Source organism: Schistocerca piceifrons, chromosome X (assembly GCF_021461385.2).
Source record: "Schistocerca piceifrons isolate TAMUIC-IGC-003096 chromosome X, iqSchPice1.1, whole genome shotgun sequence".
Classification (NCBI taxonomy): Eukaryota; Metazoa; Arthropoda; class Insecta; order Orthoptera; family Acrididae; genus Schistocerca; species Schistocerca piceifrons.
In genome coordinates this window covers 53,791,656-53,817,367 of record NC_060149.1, presented here as the reverse complement: position 1 = coordinate 53,817,367, position 25,712 = coordinate 53,791,656, and the positions used below count along the sequence as shown (strand labels likewise).

Sequence of the window (25,712 nt, the reverse complement as noted above, 5' to 3'; positions counted from 1 at the left end):
TTGAAATCCTCACATCACAGTACTGTATCACACTACTAGAGGGGCCAAAATCAAATGGCACAGCCCATTGATAAAATGTGGTATCATGAGGCAATTAATTTTTTGCAGCATTGGCAGTATTTCAGCTGCATCAGGAAAATCTGGGTGGCTAAAGAAGTCATCTGGGTTATGTTGACACTGGGTTATGTTGACACAGATGCAACGTTTCTACTGCTGCTTGATACCGAACTTTACCAACAGATTATGCCATTTTGTTTTGGTTCCTCTAGAGGTGTGCTGTGGTCCTGTGGAATTGGGATTTCAATGTGTACCAGGAATGAAGACAGGGATCTGCATCAAATAAAAAATTAATCTCATAAACATAATTTTTAGAAGTGATTATTAAAACTTTATGAATACTCTTCATAAGATTCATCAATACATAATCACTTTTGCACTTGAAAACAAATTTTGTGTCACCAAACAAGTTTGTAGATCTTCTGTAGTCACTAACTTTACCAATACTATTAAACGATGCTCAAATATTCACATTTTTGCTAGTTATGCAAAGAACACAGCAACTTATAGTGTAACTGGCAAACATAACTGAATTTCCAAGGAGCAAATTGAATTCATTGTGCTGGCACCTATTTCTACTTTCTTCAGTGAGTAGCTAAACATATGGTATTGTGTTTTGGATATATTTGAAACTGGACCAAAGTTATTTGTATTTATGTACTATGTAGCATTTAAGCATCCAGTAAAAATGAACATAATCTCTTTTAGCTTAATTATAGTTTTGTTATCCCATCTGTACGTCTTCTCTGAACTTAAGTCATATATCTGTATAGTATGTTCATTATTCTCTAGTAACGGTATTGTTACAAGAGAGTTTCTCTTGTCTCATATTGGGATATGTTTGAGCACTTGTTAGAAATAAATAAGTGATGTGTATTTCTTGCATTCTGCTCCTGATCTAAATGTTTGCTGCATCTTCATCTATATCTATATCCATACTCTGCAAACCACTGTCAGATGTATAGCAGAGGGTGTGTCCCTCTGCATCAGTTATTAGGGATTTTGCCCATTCCATTCACATATGAGAAGAATGTGTGTTTAAATGCCTCTGTGTGTGTGTGCTGTAATTAATTTAATCTTGTCCTCACAATCCCTGTGGGAGTAATACATAGGGGGCTGTAGTATAATCCTTGAATCATCATTTAAAGTTGGTTCTTAAGACTTTTTAGTAGACTTTCTCAGGATAGTTTATATCTGTCTTCAAGAGTCTGCCATTCAGTTCTTTCAACATATATGTGACACTCTCCCATGGATCAAACAAATCTGTGACCATTCATTCTGCTGTGCTCTGCTGCCATTCAATATCTCCTGCTACTCCTATTTGGTATGGCTCCACACACTTCAGCAATATTCTAGGATGGGTCACCTGAGTGATTTGTAAGCAATTGCTTTTGTAAACTGATTGTATTTCCCTAATTTTCTACCAATAAACTGAAGTCTGCTATGTGTTTTACCCACGACTGAGCCAATGTGATAATTCCTTTTCATGTCCCTGCTAAGCATTAAACCAATATTACATTCGTATGATACTATGTTTTTTTTGTTTTTGTTTTGAGAAGTGTATAATTTTACATTTTTTAACATATAAACCAAGCTGCCAATCATTGCACCACATTGAAATCTTATCAAAGTCTAACTGAATATTTGTACAGTTTCGTTCAGTCTGTACTTCAATGTAGATAACTGCATCATCTGCAAAAATCTGTGGTTACTATCAATATTGTATGCAAGATTGTTAATATACAACATGAACAGCAATGGACCCAACACACTTCCTGGGTTACACCCTAAGTTTCTTCTGTATCTGTCAATGACTCTCTATCAAAGATAATATGCTGCATCCTCCCTACCAAGAAATTATCAGTTCAGTCACAAATTTGACTTGATGCCCCATATGGTTGTATGTATGATAATAAGCATTTGTGTGGTGCTGAGTCAGGTGCTTTTTGGAAATCAAGAAATACTGCATCTACCTGACTGCCTTGATCCATGGCTTTCAGGATGTGATGTGAAAAAAGTGTGAGTTGAGTTTCTCATTATCTGTGTTTCCGAAATACATGCTGGATGACATGGGGGAGGTCATTGTGTTTGAGATACCTCACTCTGTTTGTGCTCAGAATCTGTTCTAAAATTCTACAACAAATGGATGTCAAGGGTATTGGGCAGTAGTTTTGTGGATCACTTCTGCCCTAGTTTTAGACAAAAGTGACTTGTGCTTTCTTCCAGCTACTGGACATAACAACTCTATTAACACTAGTTTCTATTTCACTCATTTGCTCAGTGGTAAGAGAATTAAACATTTGAAGACAAAGTTAAGCATTTCTGCTTTTGCTTTGCTAGTCTCAATTTTATTTTATGTCTTGTCCATTAATGTGTACTAACTTTTGTACCACTAACAGCCTTTACATACAGCCGCAATTTCTTATGATTGGGGGTATTCTGCTATGGGAGTCATTGAAGACTTCATGCATTGCTTTCTATCAATAGGCCTATGCCTTGTTTTATACCTTTTATACAGTAGTCTCTGTTTCTGTAGAAGCTCCTTTATGGTGACTGTTTACCATGCATGAACCATAAGAGCGTTTAAGGATAGTTGGAAATCATTAAATGTGGCTGCAAAAGCATAACTAAGAAACATTCCTCTGGGCATCCAGTAGCAGCATCACGCTTCATGTTGCAAGCTTGTATTGATTCATTTATCTGAGAAGACCAGCAACTTACAGTTGAACGAACTGCAAGTATCACCACTCAAAACAAATGGAACTATCATGAGACTTGTACAAGGTGGGTTCCTAGAGAGCTTATTGTCACCAATCTCAAAAATCTATTCAGTAATAAAGGTGCTTTTTCGACAGGGTTTTAATCTGTGATGAAAATTGATTACATCATTATGAGCTAGAGTGCAAGCATCAGAGTCTGTAGGGGAAACACGTAGAATTGCCTGTCCATAAGAAATTCAGAATGCAACCATCAACTGGTGGGATCATGTTAATCACCTTTTCATATTTTGGAGTTCTGATGGTATGATTTTCTGTAATTTTTTGGAGGTACAACACATTATCACCACACTTCACTACCCAGGCATGATTTAGAACAAAGTCAAGCACCAACCCTGATTTACTCTGTTGTTCATACACATTTCTTTATTCCAATATGGTACATTCTATGGGAACAAAAGGCGCTACCTCCAAATAATAGATACTCCTTCTCTAATAGAAAATTCAAGCTCCTGATTATCCATTAACACTAACTCCTGCAGGGAATGGATAAGAATATTTAAACACCACAAACACAACACATTACCATGCCTAACACACTGTAGGAAAACCATTGACACTCAAAATGGCTTCCAGTTGCCTTGGGATGGATATATACATATCCTGTATGATTTTTAAGGGAAATTTGTACCATTATTCCTGCATAATAGTGTCAATTTAAGATATTGATGGTGGAGGTAGATAGCAATCTCACAGCCTTCTCTCCAAAGTAGACTATAAATTACCAATAATATTGAGATCTGGTGATTGTAGTGGCTTGGTTAGATGCAACAGTTCATCATAGTCCTCAGATAATCAGTCCTGGACAACGTGAGATGTGTGAACAGGAGCCCTGTCATCTTACGATACAGCATCACCTTCACATAATCCTTGGCATTTCTGTGACCTTTTGTAGCACCCATGGGGTCCTCAGAATACCATGATATAGCAGCCCAAATCATCACAGAAAGTGCCACATGCATGCTTTTGTGATGCAAACTTGCCCAGAAGGTGGAAACAGTGAAACAAGGAAATGTAGGCTGTTTCAGAAAATTTCAATTATGAAGTTTTATCAGATTATCAAGTTTCCTACTCATCATCTTCAGGCTGACAATGAAAAGTAGGAAACTCGTCAAAATACTGCCACAGAACAATTCCTTGACTGAGCTGATAACCTGAGAAAACTTCATCAGTGTGAAACAAGACTCATTTGACCAAATTACAGGCTTCCATTGCTTCTTAGTCCAGGTTTTATGGCTTCAGCACCACATTTTTGTGTTACCAGCATTTGCGTCACTATTTAGTAGTTTTGGATTTCCAGCTCACCCTGCAGTTCTCAACTTATGTAGCTTCCTTCATGTTGTTTTGTTGATGACAATGTTCAGAAGTGGAACACTCAATTCTTCAGTGACTCTTGCAGCATCCTCTTATTATTCATCACAAAACTTTTCAATGACTGTTTGTCATGATCACACAACACACACTTTTGTCCTTGTTGTCACTTGGTGGATGATTTTTTTTTCTGATTTCCCTGTATCTGGCTAGCATCTGCGTTTATGTTCAAGCATTGATTTCTCATGGTGTTTCTATATTTGTCCAATCCCTGAATGTATGCTTGTAAGAATACTCACTCACCTATAGATTAATCAAACAGATTTATTTTTCAGATTGAGTAAGGTTACAGTGCTGTTTTCATTTTAGTGGAGATGTAGAGGTATTTCAGTTGCAAAACTTCATGCCACTTGAGGAACGCAATATTGGCCTGCACAGTATTTCTTTGTTGTCATAATACACATATTTGGGTATGTGTTTGTCTACTTTTAGACCAAAGGTGCAGAATTCTAATCCCAAAACAATTTAAAAGCTAATAAGTATGCTATTTTTAGTGTCTTAAATATTATGTTTGCATGCTTCTGAATGAAAAATAAAAAAAATAGTTGAAGAAACTAACCTAGCTATTTACTATGAATTCTCTCAGATTTAATGCTGAACTAAACAGCAGTTGTGGTTCCATTGTCACAACTGATAGCAGCATAGAAGTAACATCTTTCATATGTTTGTTTACATTCTTATTTTTTATTTTATTTTATGTTTTTTGCTACAAATCTGCTAAGATTTACATGTGTTTTACAGTGTTAATAACATCTACAACTTTGAATTCATTTGGCCAAACAATACAGCATTGTTTAATTCAATCAACAAATGGGAAGTTAAAAATCATGCAACATTTGTAGAGGGCACAATCAATCTTGAGATTCCTTTAGCAACAAGACACATTGGCTTGGTTGAATACAATTACCAGGTACATTGGAATCATCCTAATTTTCCTAACATATTTTCCAATAAAGTATAAATAACTTAATTTTATGTTCTTTTTTTTCATTTAAGGAAACACCATTGCATCAAAATGGAGTAGCTGCAGTGAAGTACAATGGTGAAAAACAAATTGATGGAAAGTATAATTGTGTATCAGAATCATCTGCTGGGTTTGAGAAGGACATTATAGACATTGAATTACAAAACAAATACTTTCCTCTAGGCACACACTATGTGCATTCCTTTGAATACAGTAATGGTGTGGATGGCTTAAATTTACCAACTGTTGTAAGTAATCCAGATTTTCTGAGTATGATTTCTGGTTTGATATCTGATTCAAAAAGATCATTGACTTTATTGTGACCAATGAAATATGTGCAAACCCTGCCCCCCCTCTCTGCTCCTGTTTCTGACCATCTCATTTACGTTGGAAAACATGGCATATTCCAGCAGTATAAAAGGATAACCTATCTTGTCTCAGCGACAACTTGTATTGTGTTTTTTTTATTCAGTTTGTGACTGTATAATAATAATAATTACATGTGGATCAATGGTCTTTACACCACTTCATGACTTGCATGTCCCTAACCTAACCTAGGTATTCTGCTGACTATTTGGGTCCTACAGTTTAATGTGGAATCTGAAACACATGTCACTCCTGGTGAAGCTTCACATCACTCAGAGGTAAAGCCTAGGTTTAAGGGCCAACTCAAATATTCTGTGGTGTGACTGAGATTTGATCCCATGATGTATGAGATTCCACTGATATTCAGCAACCCTTCAAAGAAGTATTTGACTATTTCTTTGAAACTGTTAGCTACATGAAATTCGCAATAGAAGCTTTCCTGCAGAGCTGAAGGAGGCTGTCATCTGTGTAACTTACCTTGTGTGAGATGAAAGCTGGATAATGTCAATATATATTACCTTGTGTGAGATGAAAGCTGGATAATGTCAATATATACCATTAAAAGGAAAGGACTGATAAATGAATAATGAGGAACCTCCTGTATAAAGAGTTCATGTGTGGATTGGAAATTTATGCTCTTGTAAACTTTACAGAACTGTTTGTAAATAATTGAAAATGCTGTTAGAAGCTGAATAAACATATTCTTAATTTTATATGCTCTTATTTAGTTATGGTCAACAGACGGTAATAATTTTGTGAGATACAAGTGCTGTCTTCTCTCTACTTAAATAAATGCAAGAAGCCCTATGTATGATATGTATCTGTTATAGCATTGTGGAATGATTAGGGGGCTGCTATGGTGTAGAGGTGGTAGAGTGGTGGGTTGTGTATGTGGTGGTGCTTGCGACAGGTGGCTAGGAATACTCCACTGCAAGATACAACATTTTTTTATTTCACCTTGTGTTACAACACTGGAGTACTGTGATGCCCCTGAGTATTCTGTCTGCAGGTGCATGGTCCACTGATGGTGCTGATGAAGTCAGAAGGCCATATGTTGTCCCATCCGGCTCTGCTTTTACTGTTTACTCCACTTGACAGCATATGCCTGAGTTAGCATCATTTGGTCCTGAGTGATAAGTGCCACCAATGCATACATCATATGTGTCCACAGCTACTGGGTTAGAAGCTCACTCTGGTGTGGAAGGATGGCAGAAGTGGTGCCCCAGCTGTGAACCACTGCATTCCAAGACAAAGATTTGGTGCCACTGTATAGTATGAGAGATGGCTCATCCAGGGCATTGTTCTAAGTCCATGGGCATGGACGTAGGCTGATCTGGTGGAGCTGGCTGTCCAGACCAGTGTTGCATGCTGACCGGCCCATAGAGTGATGGACACCTGTGGGGACCCAATGTCATGGAGGGTGCTGACAAACAGTACATAACTGTGCTACAATCAGAGGGTATTTATTGTGATTAATAGCACACTTGTGCTCATACGTTGTACCCAGACATGTTCAAATTAACACCCCTGTTTGTCTATGGAGTGGAAATTCCCTACAGGCTGAACTGCAGTTGTGCGTCCTTTCTGCAATGTCACCATCATTGTGCAGCATGGCCTGGCCACACCGCAGTGTACAAACAGGCTCATTAGTGAAATGTCAGCACCTCTGGGCCTGCCTGCTTGCTCAACAGACACCTGCAATGGCACTGCTTTTAATTCAGTAATGCAGGAAATTTAGCAATGGCATTATATCCCTACCCTCTTTGGGAAGTCCTGCATCTTGGGTCCAAACTCATGACCAGTCTGTAAAAGGAGACTTCACATACAAAATTACAACATAGACTATTTACATTTTTTGCCTTACATTAAGCAACAAAGCTCAGAAAGTGGGGCACATTCTATGTCGTTATGTGACTACACAACACCTCCAATCTCCTTTGACCTACCTCTTAAACATTAACCCCTCCAAAATATTAAACAACTATATACATGAATATCACCTCATTGTACCCTTATGGCATCTCATGCTGTAAGCAACAATGCTCGTTTCAACACCACTCAAGTTCCCTTCTCTTCTGAGTCACAGTTAATAATATACTACAATACAACTCCCTTATTACTATATCTAGCTTCTTTCACCCTTTGTACCTTCTCATGTATGAGCAGTTAACCAGTCCAACCAAATCCGTTGTACTGGAGGATCACAGATAGCAAAATCAGACCACATGAAAAGTAAAGACACTTTGAATGTGAAAATTGTATCAGTACATTGTCAAAGTATGTGTAACAAAGTTCTGGAATGTACTTCCCTCCAGGAAATTTCTTGGGTCCAAGAGCTGCCTGAAACCAAAACTAAAAAGTTCTGAGATATTGAGCAATTCATGGAAAGTATATTTAAAAGACAGATTAGATGCCATAGGATTGGTATGTTCATCCCAGTTGTGCCACAGGATGGGAATGTTCATTGTAGTTGACAAAAATGTTGCCTCCATAGAGGTCAAATTTGAATGTGAGAGTGAATTTATCTGGTCACATGTAACAGGTCTAGATGAAATCAAATTATTGTTGGATGTTTTTAGCAACCACCTGACTCCACTGTGACAGTTTTAGAGTCTTTCAAAGAATGTCTACATCAGTAGCATAGAAATACCAAGATCATGCAGTATTAATTGGAAGTGACCTGTACCTGCTGAGTATAGATTGGGATGTCTATGAATTTATTGTGGAAGGCAGGGGGGGGGGGGGGGTGTACAGAAAGACAGTCTTGCCAAATACTACTGGCCAAATTTTCTGAAAACTGTCTTGAGCAGCTAGTTTGGCAGACCAGAAGCAGTGGAAATATTTTAGTCCTTGTAGCTACAAACAAGCCTGACTTTATTGATGGTGTCAGTATAGAGAGAGGGATTAGTGACCATGATGTCATCATAGTGAATAAGTTTACTGAAGTTAATAAATCAATCAAGAAGACTAGGAGAGTATTTCTGCTAGAAAGAGCAGATAAGCATTTGTCAGCATCCCACTTAAGACAATGAATTGATTTCATTTAGTTCCAGTATGATGGATAGAGAAGGAACTATTGGCAAAGTTTAAACAGATTGTAAAGTCAAAAGTTAATAGAAATTCACACATCTGTAAAAAGATCAATGCATGAAATATACAACTACCAAAGCCATAGCTTAGCAAAATATCTTGGTGAGAACACAAGAAAATTATGGTCCTATGTAAAATCACTTACCAGGGCAAAGGCCTCTATCCAGTCACTCATTGACCAGTTTGGTGTGCCAGCAGAAGACAGCAAAATGAAAACTGAAGTTTTAAATTGTGGATTCAAGAATTGATTGACACAGGAGAATCATACAAGATCACAAAGGATAATCATACAAACATACCATTGTTTGACTATCAAACTGACTCACATATGAATGGCACAGTAATAAGCATACCTGGTGTAGAGATGCAAATGAAAGAGTTGAAAGCAAATAAATCTCCATGTCCTGACAGAATTCCAATTCAGTTTCACAAAGAGTACTCTAGGGCAGTGACCTCTTACTTAGCTTGTATTTATCACAAATCTCTCACCCAGCACAAAGTCCCAAGTAATGGAAAAAAGTGCAGGTGACTCCTGTATATAAGAAGAGTAAACTCAGAATGGGATTTTCACTCTGCAGCAGAGTGTGTGCTGATATGATACTACCTGGCAGATTAAAACAGTTTTAATCTGCCAGGAAGTTTCATATCAGCGCACACTCCACTGCAGGCTGTGGCTAAGCCATGTCCCAGCAATATCCTTTCTTTCAGGAGTGCTAGTTCTGCAAGGTTCGCAGGAGAGCTTCTGTTAAGTTTTTAAAGTAGGAGACGAGGTACTGGCAGAAGTAAAGCTGTGAGGACGGGGCATGAGTTGTGCTTGGGTAGCTCAGTTGGTAGAGCACTTGTCTGCGAAAGGCAAAGGTCCCGAGTTCGAGTCTCGGTTCGGCACACAGTTTTAATCTGCCAGGAAGTTTCAGAAAAGTAAACCAATGGACCTGCAAAATTAGGTAGATATCTTTAACATCAGTTTGCTACAGAATTCTTGAACATATTCTCAGTTCAAGTATAATAAATTTCCTTGAGACAGAAAACCTTCTGTCCACAAATCAGATGCTTTAAGAAATGATTGCTTGAGTGGAATTCAGCTTCCACTTTTCTCACATGATACCCTGTGAAGTGTGGATGAGGGGCAACAGTTGGATTCCATATTCCCAGATTTCCATAAAGTGTTGGGGAATGTGCTCTACTGCAGACTATTAATGAAGGTATGAACATGCATAATATGTTCCCAGATATGTGATTGGCTTGAATACTTCTTAAATAACAGAATCCCATACCTTTTCCTTTACTTCGAGTGTTCATCAGAGAGAAGGGCATCTTCAGGGGTTCCTGAGGGAAGTGTTATAGCACACCTGTTATTTACCATATAGAGGAATGATCTGGCAGACAGGATGAGCAGCAATCTGTAGCTGTTTGCTGATGATGTGGTGTATGGGAAGGTGTTGTCATTGAGAGACTGCAAAATGGTTCAAGATGAGTTAGACAAAGTTTCTAGTTGGTTTGATGAATGGCAGCTAGCTCTAAATGTAGAAAAATGTAATTTAATGCATATGAGTAGCAAAAACAAACCCATAATGTTTGAATACACATTAGTAGTGTGCAGTTTGACACAGTCCCAGTAACTAAATAACTAGGAGTAAAGTTGCATAGCACTATGAACTGGAACAAAAATATAAGGATTGTAGTAGGGAAGGTAAGTGGTTGATTTCAGTTTATTGGGAGAATTTTAGGAAAGAGTGGTTCATCCCTAAAGGAGACCACATGTAGGACACTAGTGTGACCCATTCTTGAGTACTACTTGTGCGTTTGGGATCCGCACCAAGTCAGGTTAAAGAGAGACATCAAAGCAGTTCAGAGGTGGGCTGCTAGGTGTATTACTTGTGGGTTCAAATGATCGGCAAATATCACAAAGGTGCTTTGGAAACTCAGCTGGGAATCCCTGGAGGAAAGGTGATGTTCTTTTCAGGGAACATTGTTGAGAGAATTTGAAGAACCAGCATTTGAAGTTGACTGCAAAATGATTCTACTGCTGTCATTGTACATTTCACATAAGGGCAACAAGATAAGAAATAATTAATTAAGGCTTGTACAGAGGCATACAGACAATTGTTTTTCCCTCGCTCTATTTGTGAGTGGAACAGGAACGGAAATTACTAGTAGCTGTGTACAGTGGCTTGTGGTGTATGTATATAGATACAGATGTAGATGTAGGCTGCATTGATGAGTTGCCCTCCACTTAAGGTAGATAGATGAAGGTTGCACAAAACAGAGTCAGAACTGGCATGATGCCTGGGGTTGTGGCACTTATAGTCTTGATCATGAGCTGCTGCTCCTCATATTATTACTGTACATGTGAGAGCATTTTCTCTATTGAAACATGTCTTTCTTGTTTGTCTGTTAGCCAGTTTAAAACTAGGATTAGGTTGGGGTTGATGTTTCATTCGGGTAGGTCTGATTTATCACTGGAAGAATCGCTAGTGTCTTCTCTTACCAGTACAACTACAGCTGTGTAATGTTCAACTTGTTTTCCTCTGTAACAGAGGCTGAGTGGTGAAAGGTCTGCCCAGTTATGTCAAAATCTATCAGTAGCATACCCACAAGCTATCACCCATAGATTGCAACAATCTTGCTACTGCCATTCTACCATTCAACGTATGCACCTGTGTGTCTATGACTTCCAGGTCCTGGTTCATGGTCTTTACTGCCTTTTTACCAGATGCATTACCTCCATTGCTACCCTCCGTAATACCCATGTGTTGTTCAATACTCCTTATTTCAAACTGGTTAACTGTGTAGTGTGCCATTCCATGGTGGCCTTATACATCCTTGCTTCATGACTCACTCTTTCTGTCATGCCACATTCAGTTCCCAGATGTTATTGACATCCACAGTCCCAAAAACCATTTTCAGTAGACTGCCCTCTACATCTAATGAATCTCACTTACTTCATTGTAACATGTATAGCACTACTTCCACTATGTGCAGCATTTGTTATCCCAGTTGCTCATATGACTGGTGCAACTTGACATATTCACTTCTCATCTCCCTCAGTACCCTTTTTCCTTCCATTTCCATCTGTAATTCCATAAACACATCATCCAAATGTCTCATCTCATTATCGATTTCACAAGTGTATGACATCAGCATCAGTGTCCAATGACAGCTTGTAAGTACTACATCCTGTTGCCTCATGAAAAATACTCTAGTTTCCAATGGTAGTACTCAAAACAATCCCCCCTCTACTCCTGGTAAAGAGGTGCAACAGTGCCAAGATAAGAATTCCCCTTATCTTTTCTTTGAACTTTAGCAACCTGGGAACAAGGTACTGCCACCTCTGTAATACGTGCACTGTGTTCTTCCCAAAACATCATGCTTTGTTTGCGTTATTACCAATTACTTAAGTGAAGAAAGCATAGAGTTATGAAAAGCTGTTTCAAAAACCATACAAAATGCTATTATTAATTATATTGTTCAGTAATGTTTTCACAGACAGAACATAGCAAGTTACCCTAGATGCAAGAATGTAGCAAGTTACCCTAGATGCAGAATTTATCACATGTGTAGTTGTTTCCATAAATGGAGGAAAAACTCTAAAAAATTACAGTGAATCACAGAAAAATGTGAAATTAAACTAAAGAGCAGTATACAAGGCGTGACACAAATAAATGATAATAAACAGTCTCCTCAGAGGAAGGTTATTCATTCAAAATGGATTTGTCAGTTTGGTATTCCACACTTGGAGGTCAGTATGATGTGTGATTAGATCGATGAAGTGTGATTAGATCAATCAGTATTACAGGCATGTGGTGGTGTGTGATGATTGTGCCATTAGGAAGAAAAGAAAGATGATCATGAAGAAAAAGAAGAAAAAGGGGGAGAGACAGAGAGAGAGAGAGAGAAAGGAAAATAGTAAAAGGGTAATCAACCAATAGCTTAGTTTGAAAACTACAGTCCTCTCCTGGACATTTCATAGCAAAACGTTATCTACAACTTGTACAACTTTCACTCGACTGCGGATGAAAGAGCCTAAGGGCAATAAAACAGAGGGAGGCATTGATTGAGAAGGAAGAGGTATGGCCTTCTAGCATATCCTGTATGTCACTCAATCAGCACATTGAGGAAGTAGTACAGAAAACCAATAAGAAATTTCAAAAGAGAATTAAAGTTCAGGATGGAGTGATAAAATCTTTATGTTTTACTAATGATGTCAGAAATGGCAAAGAATCTGGAAGAAAAAATGAATGAAATGTGTTAATGTTTTAGAAACCTGCTACATCATGAACATCAACAAAAGTTAAACAAGAGTAATGAAAATTGGTCAAACTGCATCAAGTGATGCTGAGGGAATTAGATTAGGCAATGTGACACTGGAAGTAGTAGATAAGTTTCACTATTTGGGAAGCAGAATAGATGATAATGACTGAAGTAATGCAGTTTTGCCATAGCAAAAACGTATTATCTGAAAAGAGAAATTTACCAATGTTAAATATAAATTAAAATTTTTGAGAACTTTCCAAAATATATTTGTTGGGGGTGTAGTCTTATACAGAAGTGTAATGTGGATGCTAAATAGTACAGATAATGAGAGACTTTGGCATTGCAGAAACATAGTGAAGATTAGAGTGCTCAGTCAGATAACTAATGAAGACATTATTAACTTATTAATAAAAGTTCAATTATATGGTATGTAAAACAAAATTTGTGACTATATTGAGTATTTCATGTATGGGGGATGCAGCATGTTATCATGAATGAAGAGTAATTACCAGAAGTAGAAGTAACTTCAGGCATGCCCAGGGAAGTGTGCTGAGACACTTACTGTTCAAGTGTATAATTAATGACTTGCCATGCAATGCTAATAGTTAACCTCAGACTTTTTGCAGATGATGCAGTTATCTATAATATCTGAAAAAGCTGCACAGATATATTAATAAGATATGAAAGTGGTACAAAGAGTGGCAACTTGTTTTAAATGTTCAGATATGTAAAACTGTGCACTTCACAAAATGTAGGAAAGTAGATGGCTACAACATTGGTGAATTAAAATTGGAATAAGTCAACACATACAAATACATGGGTGTAACAATTTGTAGGGGTATGAAGTGGAATGATCACATAGGCTCAGTTGTATGCAAGGCAGCTGGTAGACTTTGGTTCATTGGCAGGATACTGGAGAAATGCAGTCGCTCTGCAGAGGACACTGCTTACAGTCACTTTTGTGTGCCATCTTTGAATGTTGTTGAAGTGTGTGGAACAACTACCAAATAGGTGTAACAAGGGATATGGAGTGTATACTAAGAAGGGTGACACAAATGATCATAGGTTCATTTTATGGGAGAGTTTTGTGGAAATTCTGGAAAATCTGAATTGGCAGATGCTGGAAGACAGATGCTGATTAGACCATAAAATTCAATTACTAATACAAGTGAAGAATATAGACAAACTCTTCATTCTCCTATATATACCTTCTGTATGAAACATGATGACAATATTAGGCCAAGTATAGCATAGATAGCAGCATTTAAGCCACCATTCTTCTCATACTCCATTCATGATTCTAGTGGGAAGAAACATAAACATGTGGTACCATGCTAACCATCCTTGGCTGTGCACTTCACAGGAGTTGTCAGAATGTATATGTAGGTGTGTATATAGTGTATTTCATCAGGAGAAAAGAAATTTATGGCACAACTTGACTAAAAGGATGATTTAGCTGACAGGACACATCCTGAAGCACTAAGGAATAGTCAGTTGGGTAATGGAGGGAAGCGTTGTAAGGCAAAAATTTAGAGAGTACTACAGTAAGCAGGTTCAAATGGAGATTGATTTTACTAGTTATGCAGAGATGAAGAGCTTTGAGAAAAGCGTGGCTTAGAAATAAGTAACCTAATAACCTATCTTTGGATCTCACTTTTAAATTATAATATCAATCCATATTTCAACTACAGGAAAATGCATATTTCTGTCAGAAAACATATTTTGTTTTACTGAAATAAAACATCATTAGTGGTCTGTAATGGAAGATATTTACAATTTGTAATGTTTCTATGTCAAAAACAGTATATTATGAAAAATGTTAATTTTTACTTACGGTATTTTATATGTGATTTTTGTTCACATCAGGAAGCACTGTCTGCTTGCACTTCTTTGAGGTTTACCTTCATTTTTATTATGGCCTAATCTCACATTAATTTGTAGAACTATGTATTTTTAATGAAAAACACAACGCAATGTAGCTACTGTTAGTTTGCATCCTTTTGGCTGAACATGTCTCGTGTGTTTTGTGTAATGTAATCAACTTAACTGCTAGTTATTCTTTTGTTCTTTCTCTTCAGTTCATCATGTTGTGTGTTATGTCATTTCATTGTGTTACTGTGAATTTGTTTAATGGATAAGAGAAACTGAAGTAAAATGGTGGAGTTAAAGATTTAAACTGGGAGTAGTGTGGTGTTGTGGGGGTGTAGGGGAATGGAAAGATGGAACACTAAATGCAAAGTAGTGGATGGAGAGTGAGTTGGTAATGAGATGGAGGAAAAGGATAAGGAACAAGTGGTGAAATGGTGAAATGTAAAAGGGGGGGGGGGGGGGGAGGGGTCCATCTCCTCTCCTCCCTCTACCCCTTTAAATATCAATCTGGTTGTGTGAGCACAGCTTGGTGTTGGAAGAGAACTAGCGTGATCTTAACAGTTAAACTGCAGTCACAGGAGTTACTCTGTCCTCTGGAGCAAAGGACGCTGACTGCAGGTATAATTTTAAGCCTGACAAAAGAATTCAACTCAGTAAAGTGTGAGTTACTTCCATTAAAGCTGAAGTCATATAGCAGGAATTTATCTAAGCATTTTCTATTCACATATCCATTGTACAAAACTGATATATAAAATGGATAATAAATTAAATTTTCATTGCACCAGTGACATATTAATGCAGGAGCACCAATGGTCTCCATTCAAGGTTTACCTCTGGTCTCCATTCTTGGTTTAGCTTAGTTTAGTTTTGGTCCTTTTCTCTTTCCCAAATGTACTAATGACATGACACAAGCACTTACCTCCCATTTAATAATACATACATATGCAGATTGTTTTGTGGTGAAATGAACAATTTCTGTTTTTGTAAAATTTAATGTCAAGTTATTGTTTTTGACCCACACCTCCAAACTTCCCCAAGTGTTTGTTCATTATGACGAATTAGGTCTACCTCATTTTTACAACAGACTACAGCTGTTGAGTCATCTCCATAGAGGATAGTATCAGACTGGACCTGGCATGGCATATCATTAATATAATACAGAAAAAGTAGTGTCCATAATATTGAACCTTGTGGAACACCTAGTTGAGTGTGTTTCCAGCCAGAGAGAAATTTCTTCCATTGATGTTAATAAGTACTCTTTGTTTTCTGTTTGCCAAGCATGATGGCATCCAGCTAAGAGATTTGCCTTGAAAACCATAGCGTGCCAATTTTTGGAGAAGCAGGTCATGATTTACAGTGTCGAAGGCTTTGCACAGGTCACAAAAGATGCCTGACACACAAATTCTATGATCAAGACATCTGCTGACTTTTGTGACTAATTCATTTATTGCATGGCTTGTGCTGTGGCCTTTTCTGAAACCATATTGATTGTGTAAGATAATGCTGTAAGATGATTTCTGATTTTCGATCTGATCACATGCAGCTCTTTCAAATATTTTCGAGAAAAATTGGTAACAGTGAGATTGGCCTATAGTTGCCAAATTCATCTTGTTTGCCTCTTTTATGTACTGGCCAAACTTCTGCATATTTTAATGGATCTGGGATCATCCCTCATCAAAAGATTAGTTGATTATGAAAAAAGAGTGGATAAGCTGTGATGGACTATTTTTATTATTTCAGTGGGGACCTCATCCCACCCCACAGATTTGGAATTTTTTAGGGACATTATGATTTTGATGACATCTGAGATGGAAACATGAGAAAACTTAAAACTTGGGCAATTACTGTCTCTCATATTGGGCTTTGTTTTTGGTGGTGAACAGTCACCAAATTTATTACAGTTTATGAAAATGTTATTGAATGATTCACAAATGTCACTGGTTCCTGTAACAGCTCTACCATTTATCACTATTTTAGAGGGGCATTTCCTCTCTGCCTCACCGGCAACTTTGCTTCTTATAACAGACCAAACAGCTTTTTATTTGTTTTTCGCATTTGAAATGAAGTTATTATTCGCAGTACATTTTGCTAGTTTAACTAGTTTGTCGAATGTTTTTTTGTATGTGCTTACATACTTAAGAAATTCAGGGCTGCGACTTACTTTTGCCTCCATATGCAGTTTCCTCTTAGTAGCACTAGACATGCTAATTCCTTTTGTTACCCATGATCTACTTTTATGGGACCTGGTCCTCACTGTTACAAAAGGGAAGCATTCATTGAATATACCCAAGAATGTGGAATTGTGTTTGCTGACTGTCCACTTGGTTTGGCTTAGTTTTTTACAAAATACTTCCACATTTTCTTGACTGAAATTCCTACATCTTTTTGTTGTGCAGCCTGAATTTTGCTTTGGTAGTGATACAAATAGCGCTTTATGGTCTGATACTCCTAAATGTAGAAGAAACTTCTCTTTTACATAATAATTATAACTACTTACAATATTGTCAATGCATGTTGCAGAGGTTTCTGTAATTCTTGTATACTGATTAAAATTGAGATTTAGCCAATTTGTGGCTACCAGGTTCTTTAAATGTGAAGAAAATTTGTCATCAGTCCTTACATCTATGTTGACGTCAGTACATATAACCACTTTCTTGTACAGTTTCTCACTTTTTAATTTATGTAGCAATGTATCAAACTTATCTAAAAATACAGAGCTTATATGGTACCCAGGAGTGCAATATATGCTGATAATTAATATGTTATACTCTTTTTAAGTTCTATACAACAACTTTCAAATGTACCTTCTTCATTCAGATGGCTAAAATTCTGTCTGATATCATAGTCTACCGAGGAATGAACTAGTATGCAAGAGCCTCCATACGCATTGGTCTTGCAAAAGCTGGTAGCCAGTTTATAGTCTGTAAATTTATTCAGGAGACTGATATTTTCAGATGTTAGCCAATGTTCATTAAAACATATTACTTTCACAGATTGTTTCACACTTTCTAGCAAAATTTCTATATCATAAAGCTTCCTGATCATTCCTTCAGACAGACCTCTGATGTTTAAGTGCATAATGAAATTACTACTGCATGTATTATTTGGTAGAGGGCCTTCAAAACTAATTTGACTATAAAGGAATGGAGCGTTTACCTGAGTGTTGACTGCTTGTCATGGGTTTGTTGTATTGGGCCAAATTCAGAAAGAATTGGCCCCTTTCATCAGTTTTCCTGTGTGTGAGTGTCTGGATAATGAGTAGGTACACTTTTATTGACAATAATTTCAATCTCTGCTGCATCTCCTGAGGCTGGTACTGGCACCATCTCATCTTCTGGACTTGATCCTGTTTGAGCTGGTGCTGTGGCTGTGACTATGTATGTGATTTTGAAATTGTTTTCCCATTTTTCCATTTCCTTGGTCAAAACTGGTTGCATGGCAATTGGTTTTCTTGCAACATCATCATATTTTTGAATTAATTTCACTAGCATTTTGCCAACATATGACTCACCAGCATTTTTATAATGTAGTCCATGTTTTGTAAACAAATCTCTTGCATCAGGAAGATAAAAAAATGTCACATTTTGATGGGACTTGCATATTTTGTAGAACTGTCTGCTTACTTTTGCAAGCTCCAGACTTATGATGGAATTGTCTTGCAGGTCGTATCTGTGAGGCAAGCTAGTAACTATGATGTTCGGAACTTTCAGATCAAGTAATGTAGTTTTTAGACACTGGGTCATATGTTTACCCTCATTTCTGTATACATTATTACTTCCACCCATGATTATGATAGCATCATTGTGAGATAGCTCATTAAATGAGTTGCTGTTCTTCATTATCTCAGTCAAAGGTGCATCATACCTGTTGCCATGAATAACATACTGTATTCACTTATTTTGTCAGTAATTTTCTTGGCATGGCTATCACCATGTACAACAACTCGTCGTTTGATGTTCACTGGTTTATTTTTCGTATTAGACATTTCCTTGGCTGTGCACTCTATTTGAAATTTTGTCACTGATTTTAGTTCATCATTGTTTATTGTCTTATCATAATCTTTGTCCAGTGCTGTGAATTTATTTGATAGTGGAATCACAGGAACTGTAGTCACTGTTTGTTTATTTGGCATGCACCATGCTTTTTGTACAGAACGACAGTTAACAACACTGTTGTGCGCTAGACGATGAGCTCGCTCTATCTCTTTCTATTTCATTTCCTGTTCTTGATATTTCTCCCAAAGTTCTTCATATTTTGCATTTACAGCCATTAAATCATCTGTAAGCACATAATCCTGTGCAAGGCTCTTCATCCCAGAATAACTACTGCAACCTACATCCTTCTGAATCTGCTTATTGTATTCATCTCTTGGACTCCCACTATGATTTTTACCCTCCACGCTGCCCTCCAATACTAAATTGGTGATCCTTAGCTGCATCAGAGCATGTGCTACCAACTGATCCCATCTTCTAGTCAAGTTGTGCTACAAATTCCTTTTCTCCTCAATTCTCTTCAGTACCACCTCATTAGTTATGTGATCTACAAGTCTAATCTTCAGCATTCTTCTGTAGCACCACATTTCAAAAGCTTCTATTCTCTTCTTGTCTACACTGTTTATAATCCATGTTTCACTTCCATACATGGCAACAATCCATACAAATACTTTCAGAAAAGAATTCCTAACATTTAAATCTATTCTCGATGTTAACAAATTTTTCTTCTTCAGTAATGCTTTCCTTGCCATAGCCAGTCTACATTTCGATACAGTTCCCCACAGTCATTTAATGAACAAAGTAAGAGCATATGGACTATCAGACCAATTGTGTGATTGGATTGAAGAGCTCCTAGATATCAGAAGGCAGCATGTCATTCTCAATGGAGAGGAGTCTTCCGAAGTAAGAGTGATTTCAGGTGTGCCGCAGGGGAGTGTCGTAGGACCGTTGCTATTCACAATATACATAAATGACCTTGTGGATGACATCAGAAGTTCACTGAGGCTTTTTGCAGATGATGCTGTGGTATATCGAGAGGTTGTAACAATGGAAAATTGTACTGAAATGCAGGAGGATCTGCAGCAAATTGACGCATGGTGGAGGGAATGGCAATTGAATCTCAATATAGACAAGTGTAATGTGCTGCAAATACACAGAAAGAAAGATCCCTTATCATTTAGCTACAATATAGCAGGTCAGCAACCAGAAGCAGTTAATTCCATAAATTATCTGGGAGTACGCATTGGGAGTGATTTAAAATGGAATGATCATATAAAGTTGATCGTTGGTAAAGCAGATGCCAGACTGAGATTCACTGGAAGAATTTTATAAAGTTCATCTTATATCCTCCTTTTAAGACACTGCCCATTCCATACAGCTGCTCTTCCAGGTCCCTTGCTGTCTCTGACAGAATTGCAATGTCATCGGCAAACCTCAAAGTTTTTGTTTCTTCTCCATGGATTCTAATTCCTATTCCAAATTTTTCTGCTGTTTTGTTTGCTGCTTGCTGAATATGCAGATTTAATAACAACCCTGTCTCACCCCCTTCTCAATCAATGCTCTCTGGTGATTCAAATTGCCTGATAAAAAGATGAAGTACTCTAAAGATTTTGCTGGATGTCAGTCAAACTTGGCACATGTTCCCACCATAGGTGGGTATGTAGATGATAGTTGCAATTCTCTGTGATGTGTAGAACACCTACTGGAGTGGAATAGTTTTGTTTGTGTTTAGTGTTGTTGCCAGGCTGTTTAGGTTATATAAGGGATCTGAACAGTGGCAGATATTGAATGGTTACTGTGAAGGACATGAACTTAGAACATACTTGTTATACAACATTATCAGCACCTTACTGTTTGAAAGGTATCTTGTTGTGGGTCTCTGTTTGGCTAGCTGGTCGAATTGTGCAGTATCCAGTTTCTGCAGTATTTGGATATCACAGTGGCCTGATTGTGGGTTGTATGTGAACATGAATGAAGCCATACTTGTCATCAAGGTTCCAGTTTAGCACACCTGACCACCACAAGGGAGAATTACTGTACTGTTGGCCAAGCACCTCATAACACCTTCACATCTACACCTTTCACTCTAGAATGAGTAATGGACTCCTGCAACATTCTGTGTCATCCCATACCATTGGTTGAAGACCAGCAGCAGCAGGCCTAGGAATTACTCTCCCATGCATAGACTGCTGTTAATATGACAACACAAATGACAACGCAAATGGCTGTATCTGGAATGGTGTTGTGACCAGGAAGCATGGACTGCTGATGAATAGCGTTACATTGTTTCCCATTTTGAATCACGGATGGCCATCATTGACAAGAATGGCGGCAACCTGGCAACAGGTCTCATTCTTCTGGTGTTTTGGAGAGGCACAGAAGTGTTACTCCTGGAAACATAGTGAGGGTAACTATTGGATATGACTTCAGTTCATATCTGGTAATAATCAATGGATCTCAGGTGGCAGAACAGTACATCATGGATGTCCTGCATATTCATGTATTAATTCTCATGTGACAGTATCATCATGTTTTTATTCAACAGGACAATGCTCTTCATGCATGGCATGTGCCTTTATGAACTGTGTGATGTGAGATGCTCCAGTAGCCAGCAAGATCCACAGATCTGTGCATGCTAGATAATGTGTGGAACCAGCTTGGTCATCAACTCTGTCCCAGTGCCGGTATTGAGAATATCAAGGATTTGTTGCAACATTTGCTGGCCAGCTTGCCTTAGGGGAGGATACAATAGCTTGAAGACATCTTCCCCAATGAAATCTGTGCATGCATCCATGCTGGAGCAAATGCAATGTCTTACGAATAAGTTTTCCCATACTGCCAAGTTCTTTGTAAATTTGACTTGATTTTATAATCGTGGAAATAACATCACACACCCTCTCAACTGTGAGGTTTCATTTCCTCAATCCCATCTGATACCTTCACTTTCTTTAACAGTCATTGTATCATATGAAGTACAGTGTAATACACAACTAAAATTCACATAAATTGCATTATTTGTTTTAGGGAAAATATATTTTTAAGTTTCCAAAAGCCATCACTTTAATGGGTCTGATGAAAAAGAAAGTAAATGAATAAAAATAACTGAATTACCAAAATTAGAAAAATTATAGCCATTGAAATGAGAAATGTGTGGTCCCCTTCAAAAATAACGAAATGAAGATGTGGAATTGGAAACCTTCATAGACAAAAGTCAATACTTTTTCAGTTAAACTGTTAGATGAAAGTTGAATTTATAGTTAGGAATTCAAAATACTATATTACCTAAACACTTCTCTTTTTGTGTATGTATATGAAGTTCTTGAATTTTCCTAACATGGATGAAACAAACCATTACATGTTACATAATTTGAGAGATCATATGTGTTGCTCCTTTCTGTTCATTAATCATTTCTGTTCCAGGATTTCAAGCAGATTGATTTATTTAGGCTAGACAATCGCTCAGCATTTAGCCTCAGTGGAGATCTTAATATCCGGACAACACAAACTGGACAAGAAATAAAATTAACAGGTAATAATATATCTCTTATTTCTATATTTGTAATGTTAGAAGTTTATCAAGTTTTATTTCTCTCTTTTAAAAATGAGGAACCTCTCATTCCCTGATCATAAAATGATGGTCCAATACACTGCCACTTGAGGTATTATTGTATCTCTAGTACATAGTGCTAGGGCACTGTCAATTTGGTTGTGAACATTGTCCATTCTCCATTTTATGTAAATAGAAATGTTACATACAGTTTTTTTTTTTTTTTTGCAAATGAGAAATTAATTTATATTATATTAATCCACTGCATTCTTGCACTATCAATAACATACCACAGAATTTGTAGTCTTTTTTGTAAAGGGGGGGGGGGGGGTTACACTTGTGTTAGCAGGACTTGAACCAGTTTATTTACAAGTGCTACCTGTGTAGTGGTGCCATGCTGGTTGACAGTAATGTTGTGCCAGCTATTCAGTTTCCATAATAATGTGCAGTGTTATCACCACAATCTTCCAAGAATTATTGTTTTTACTGTGTTACATTATTGTCACAGTAGAAGCTGAGGAGCACCATGGCGTATTGGTTATGATACTTAACTGTTGCATGGTGGGTTGTGAGTTCCATACTCACCTGGACTGTACAATTTTAATTTCTATATTCAGTTCAAGTACATTCTGGAAGTATCCGCAAATGTAAAGAATCATTGTACTGGAATGTTCTGTAACTGTATATATACTGTATGTGTTCTGGACAGACACAGTTTGCTCCATGCTCTTGTATGTGCAAGTGCTGAATAAACCTTCATTAAGTGAAGTTAGTGTTCATCATTCCTCTAATTACAACTTCTTCTATGTGACATCATTCTGGTGGAGACGCTGGGTACTGGAACTTGTGATAGCGCATGACAGAGCTGCCGTTTACGTGGTGAGAAACCCGAGTTCGAGCCATATTCAACAGATCAGAAGAGGTAGAAGAAGAATAGGATGTTATGATAACAGTAACTGTGTGCCACCACATGAGACATCTTTCCGGGTTCTCTGGTAATGATGGCCAAGATCCAAACAAGTGGCTGTGTATAGCCAAATTTAACAAATGGGATGACACCGTGTGTTTGGCCTTGTATTTTTCTACTTGGAGGGTACTGCCAAGCAATGGTATGAGAACAACAAGGAAAAGTTCACAAGCTGGGAAGTATTCCAGGCAGAACTGCGCAAGTATTTCGGTGGCACACAATGACAGAAGGGCAAGGCTGAAGATAAATTAAAGTGCAGGGCACAGCATCCAGGAGAAACTACAGCATCCTACATTCAAGATGACTTGGAGCTGTGTAAAATAGTGGATCCTAGAATGAAGGAGGAAGATAAGGTTGCACATCTCATGAAGGGTGTTGCTGACGACATGTATCAAGCCCTACTCCTGAAGGAGGTTTTGACAGCAGTTGACTTCATAAAATGGTGCTGGTATATCAAGTTAATGCATCAAAAAGGAATTACACGCAAGAAGTTTGAATGGCTTCCAATGGCTCTCCCACCATTGTCAATTTTCATGAACTAGAGCTGCTACTAGGATAAAGTAACTCCTCAATTAGCTTCACAAGGCTCAGTGCATCCCAATAGGTCAACAGTGGATGGCAGCCGAGATGGTCACCCATCCATGTGCTAACCATGTCCAATGGTGCTTAACACTGGTGATCTGATGGGAACCAGTGTATCCACCACATCACAGCTGTTGACCTTGTAAGATAAGCCACCTTTTAAAGAGACACAAAACTAAATTGATCTTAGGGCCTCCATCAACAATCCTCCAACTACTAAGACCAGTAAAAGATGCAGCAGGTCTCAAAACAACTCAAACTGATAAATACCCTGTGAGTGCAAGAAATCCTTACATTACCCAAATAGTGCACACTGCATAGGGATGCAAAAAAAGAGTGTGAGGTGTTATCACCTAGTGTACTTAAAAAAATCTGCTACAGCTGAGCATGCTCCGGAAAATGGTCACCAAATGACCATTGCTGACATGTCTATCATAGCTCAAACTAATATAGCTCAAACTAATGGCTTTAAGGACAGTGTAATTAGCAACAATACCATTAATAGAGGCAATGGAAAATTTGGAATGGAATAATGATAATATTATGAAAAGGAGTGACACACTTTCAGAGACATTACTGGTCTCATTCAGCTATGATTTTATGTACATAGACTGAAGTGGAGAGAGAAAATTTGTACCAAGGCCAGGAATTGAACCTGGTCTGCTGCTTACCCCTAAGGCACCTTGTCACAGTGGTTTGCACAACAGCATGGATTACCCTGGCATGGCTTCCCCCTCAGTCCAAATTCTCACTGCCACCTCAGGCTACTTTAAGTTCCCCCTTGCACACAAACAGTATTGCCAAGGCTCTCCAGGTTCTGGAAAAAGCAACTCAACATCAAAAGAAAGTGGGGATCCAGCGTGAAATCCAGCTGCAGGTACTTATGCAAATGAAATGACACAATTTAAGAGACTTTACTGGTTTCTGTTCATGGGGAATTTAAAGTAGACTGAGGTGGCAGTGAGAATTTGGATTGAAGAGGAAGTTATGCCAGGGTAATCCGTGCAGTTGTGCGAACCACAGTGCCCAGGTGGCTTAGTCGCTAGCACACCTGCTTAGTGGGCAGGAGACCTGGATTCAATTCCCAGCCTTGGTACAAATTTTCACATGCCACTTCAGTCAATATACATAAAATCATATCTGTATGAGACCAGTAAAGTCTCTGAAATTGTGTCATTTCGTTTGTATAAGTACCTGCACCTGGGTTTCAGGCTGAATCCGCATTTACATTTGATGCTGAAATGCTATTCCAGATCATGGAGAGCCTCGGCAATACTCTTCGTGTGTAAGGGGGAATTTAAAGTAGACTGGTGCAGGAGTGAGGAAGGTGTGCCAGGGTAACCCATGGAGTTGTGTGAAATGCTGTGTCAATGTGGTTTAGTGGCTAGCACACATGCCTAGTAAGCAAGAGACCCGTGTTTGATTCTCAGTCTTGGTACAAATTTTCACTCACCACTTCAGTCTATATACATAAAATATTATGGGAAGGATAGTTTGCTACTAATCATATAGCGGAGATGCTGAGTCACAGATGTGCACAACAAAAAGACTGTCAGACCAATGAATTTCCAGCCAAAAAGGCCTTCATTGGACTCAGACAAAATACACGCATACACACACTCACATAAATGTAGCTCACATACACACACACACATGACCACAGTCTCTGGCTGGCTTTGGTAGCCAGAAACTGTAGTCATGCTTGTATGAGTTGCATTTGCATGAGTGTGTGTGTGTGTGTGTGTGTGTGTGTGTGTGTGTGTGTTGTTTGTTTGTGTGTGTGTGTGTGTGTGTGTGTGTGTGTGTGTGTGTGTGTGTGTATCTTATTTAATTCTGACAAAGGCATTTTCAGCCAAAAGCTTACATGTCTGACAGT

General features: G+C 38.0%; 1 protein-coding gene across 1 annotated transcript in view; it reads left to right on the top strand.

Annotated features, from left to right (window-relative positions):
• Positions 1-25,712, top strand: part of LOC124722172 — an 830,020-nt gene that overhangs the window by 513,363 nt on the left and 290,945 nt on the right. The window contains exons 46-48 of the mRNA XM_047247373.1: positions 4,947-5,115; positions 5,202-5,417; positions 22,161-22,269. Of these exons, the coding sequence (XP_047103329.1) occupies positions 4,947-5,115; positions 5,202-5,417; positions 22,161-22,269 (494 nt within the window). The remainder of the gene's footprint in view (positions 1-4,946; positions 5,116-5,201; positions 5,418-22,160; positions 22,270-25,712) is intronic.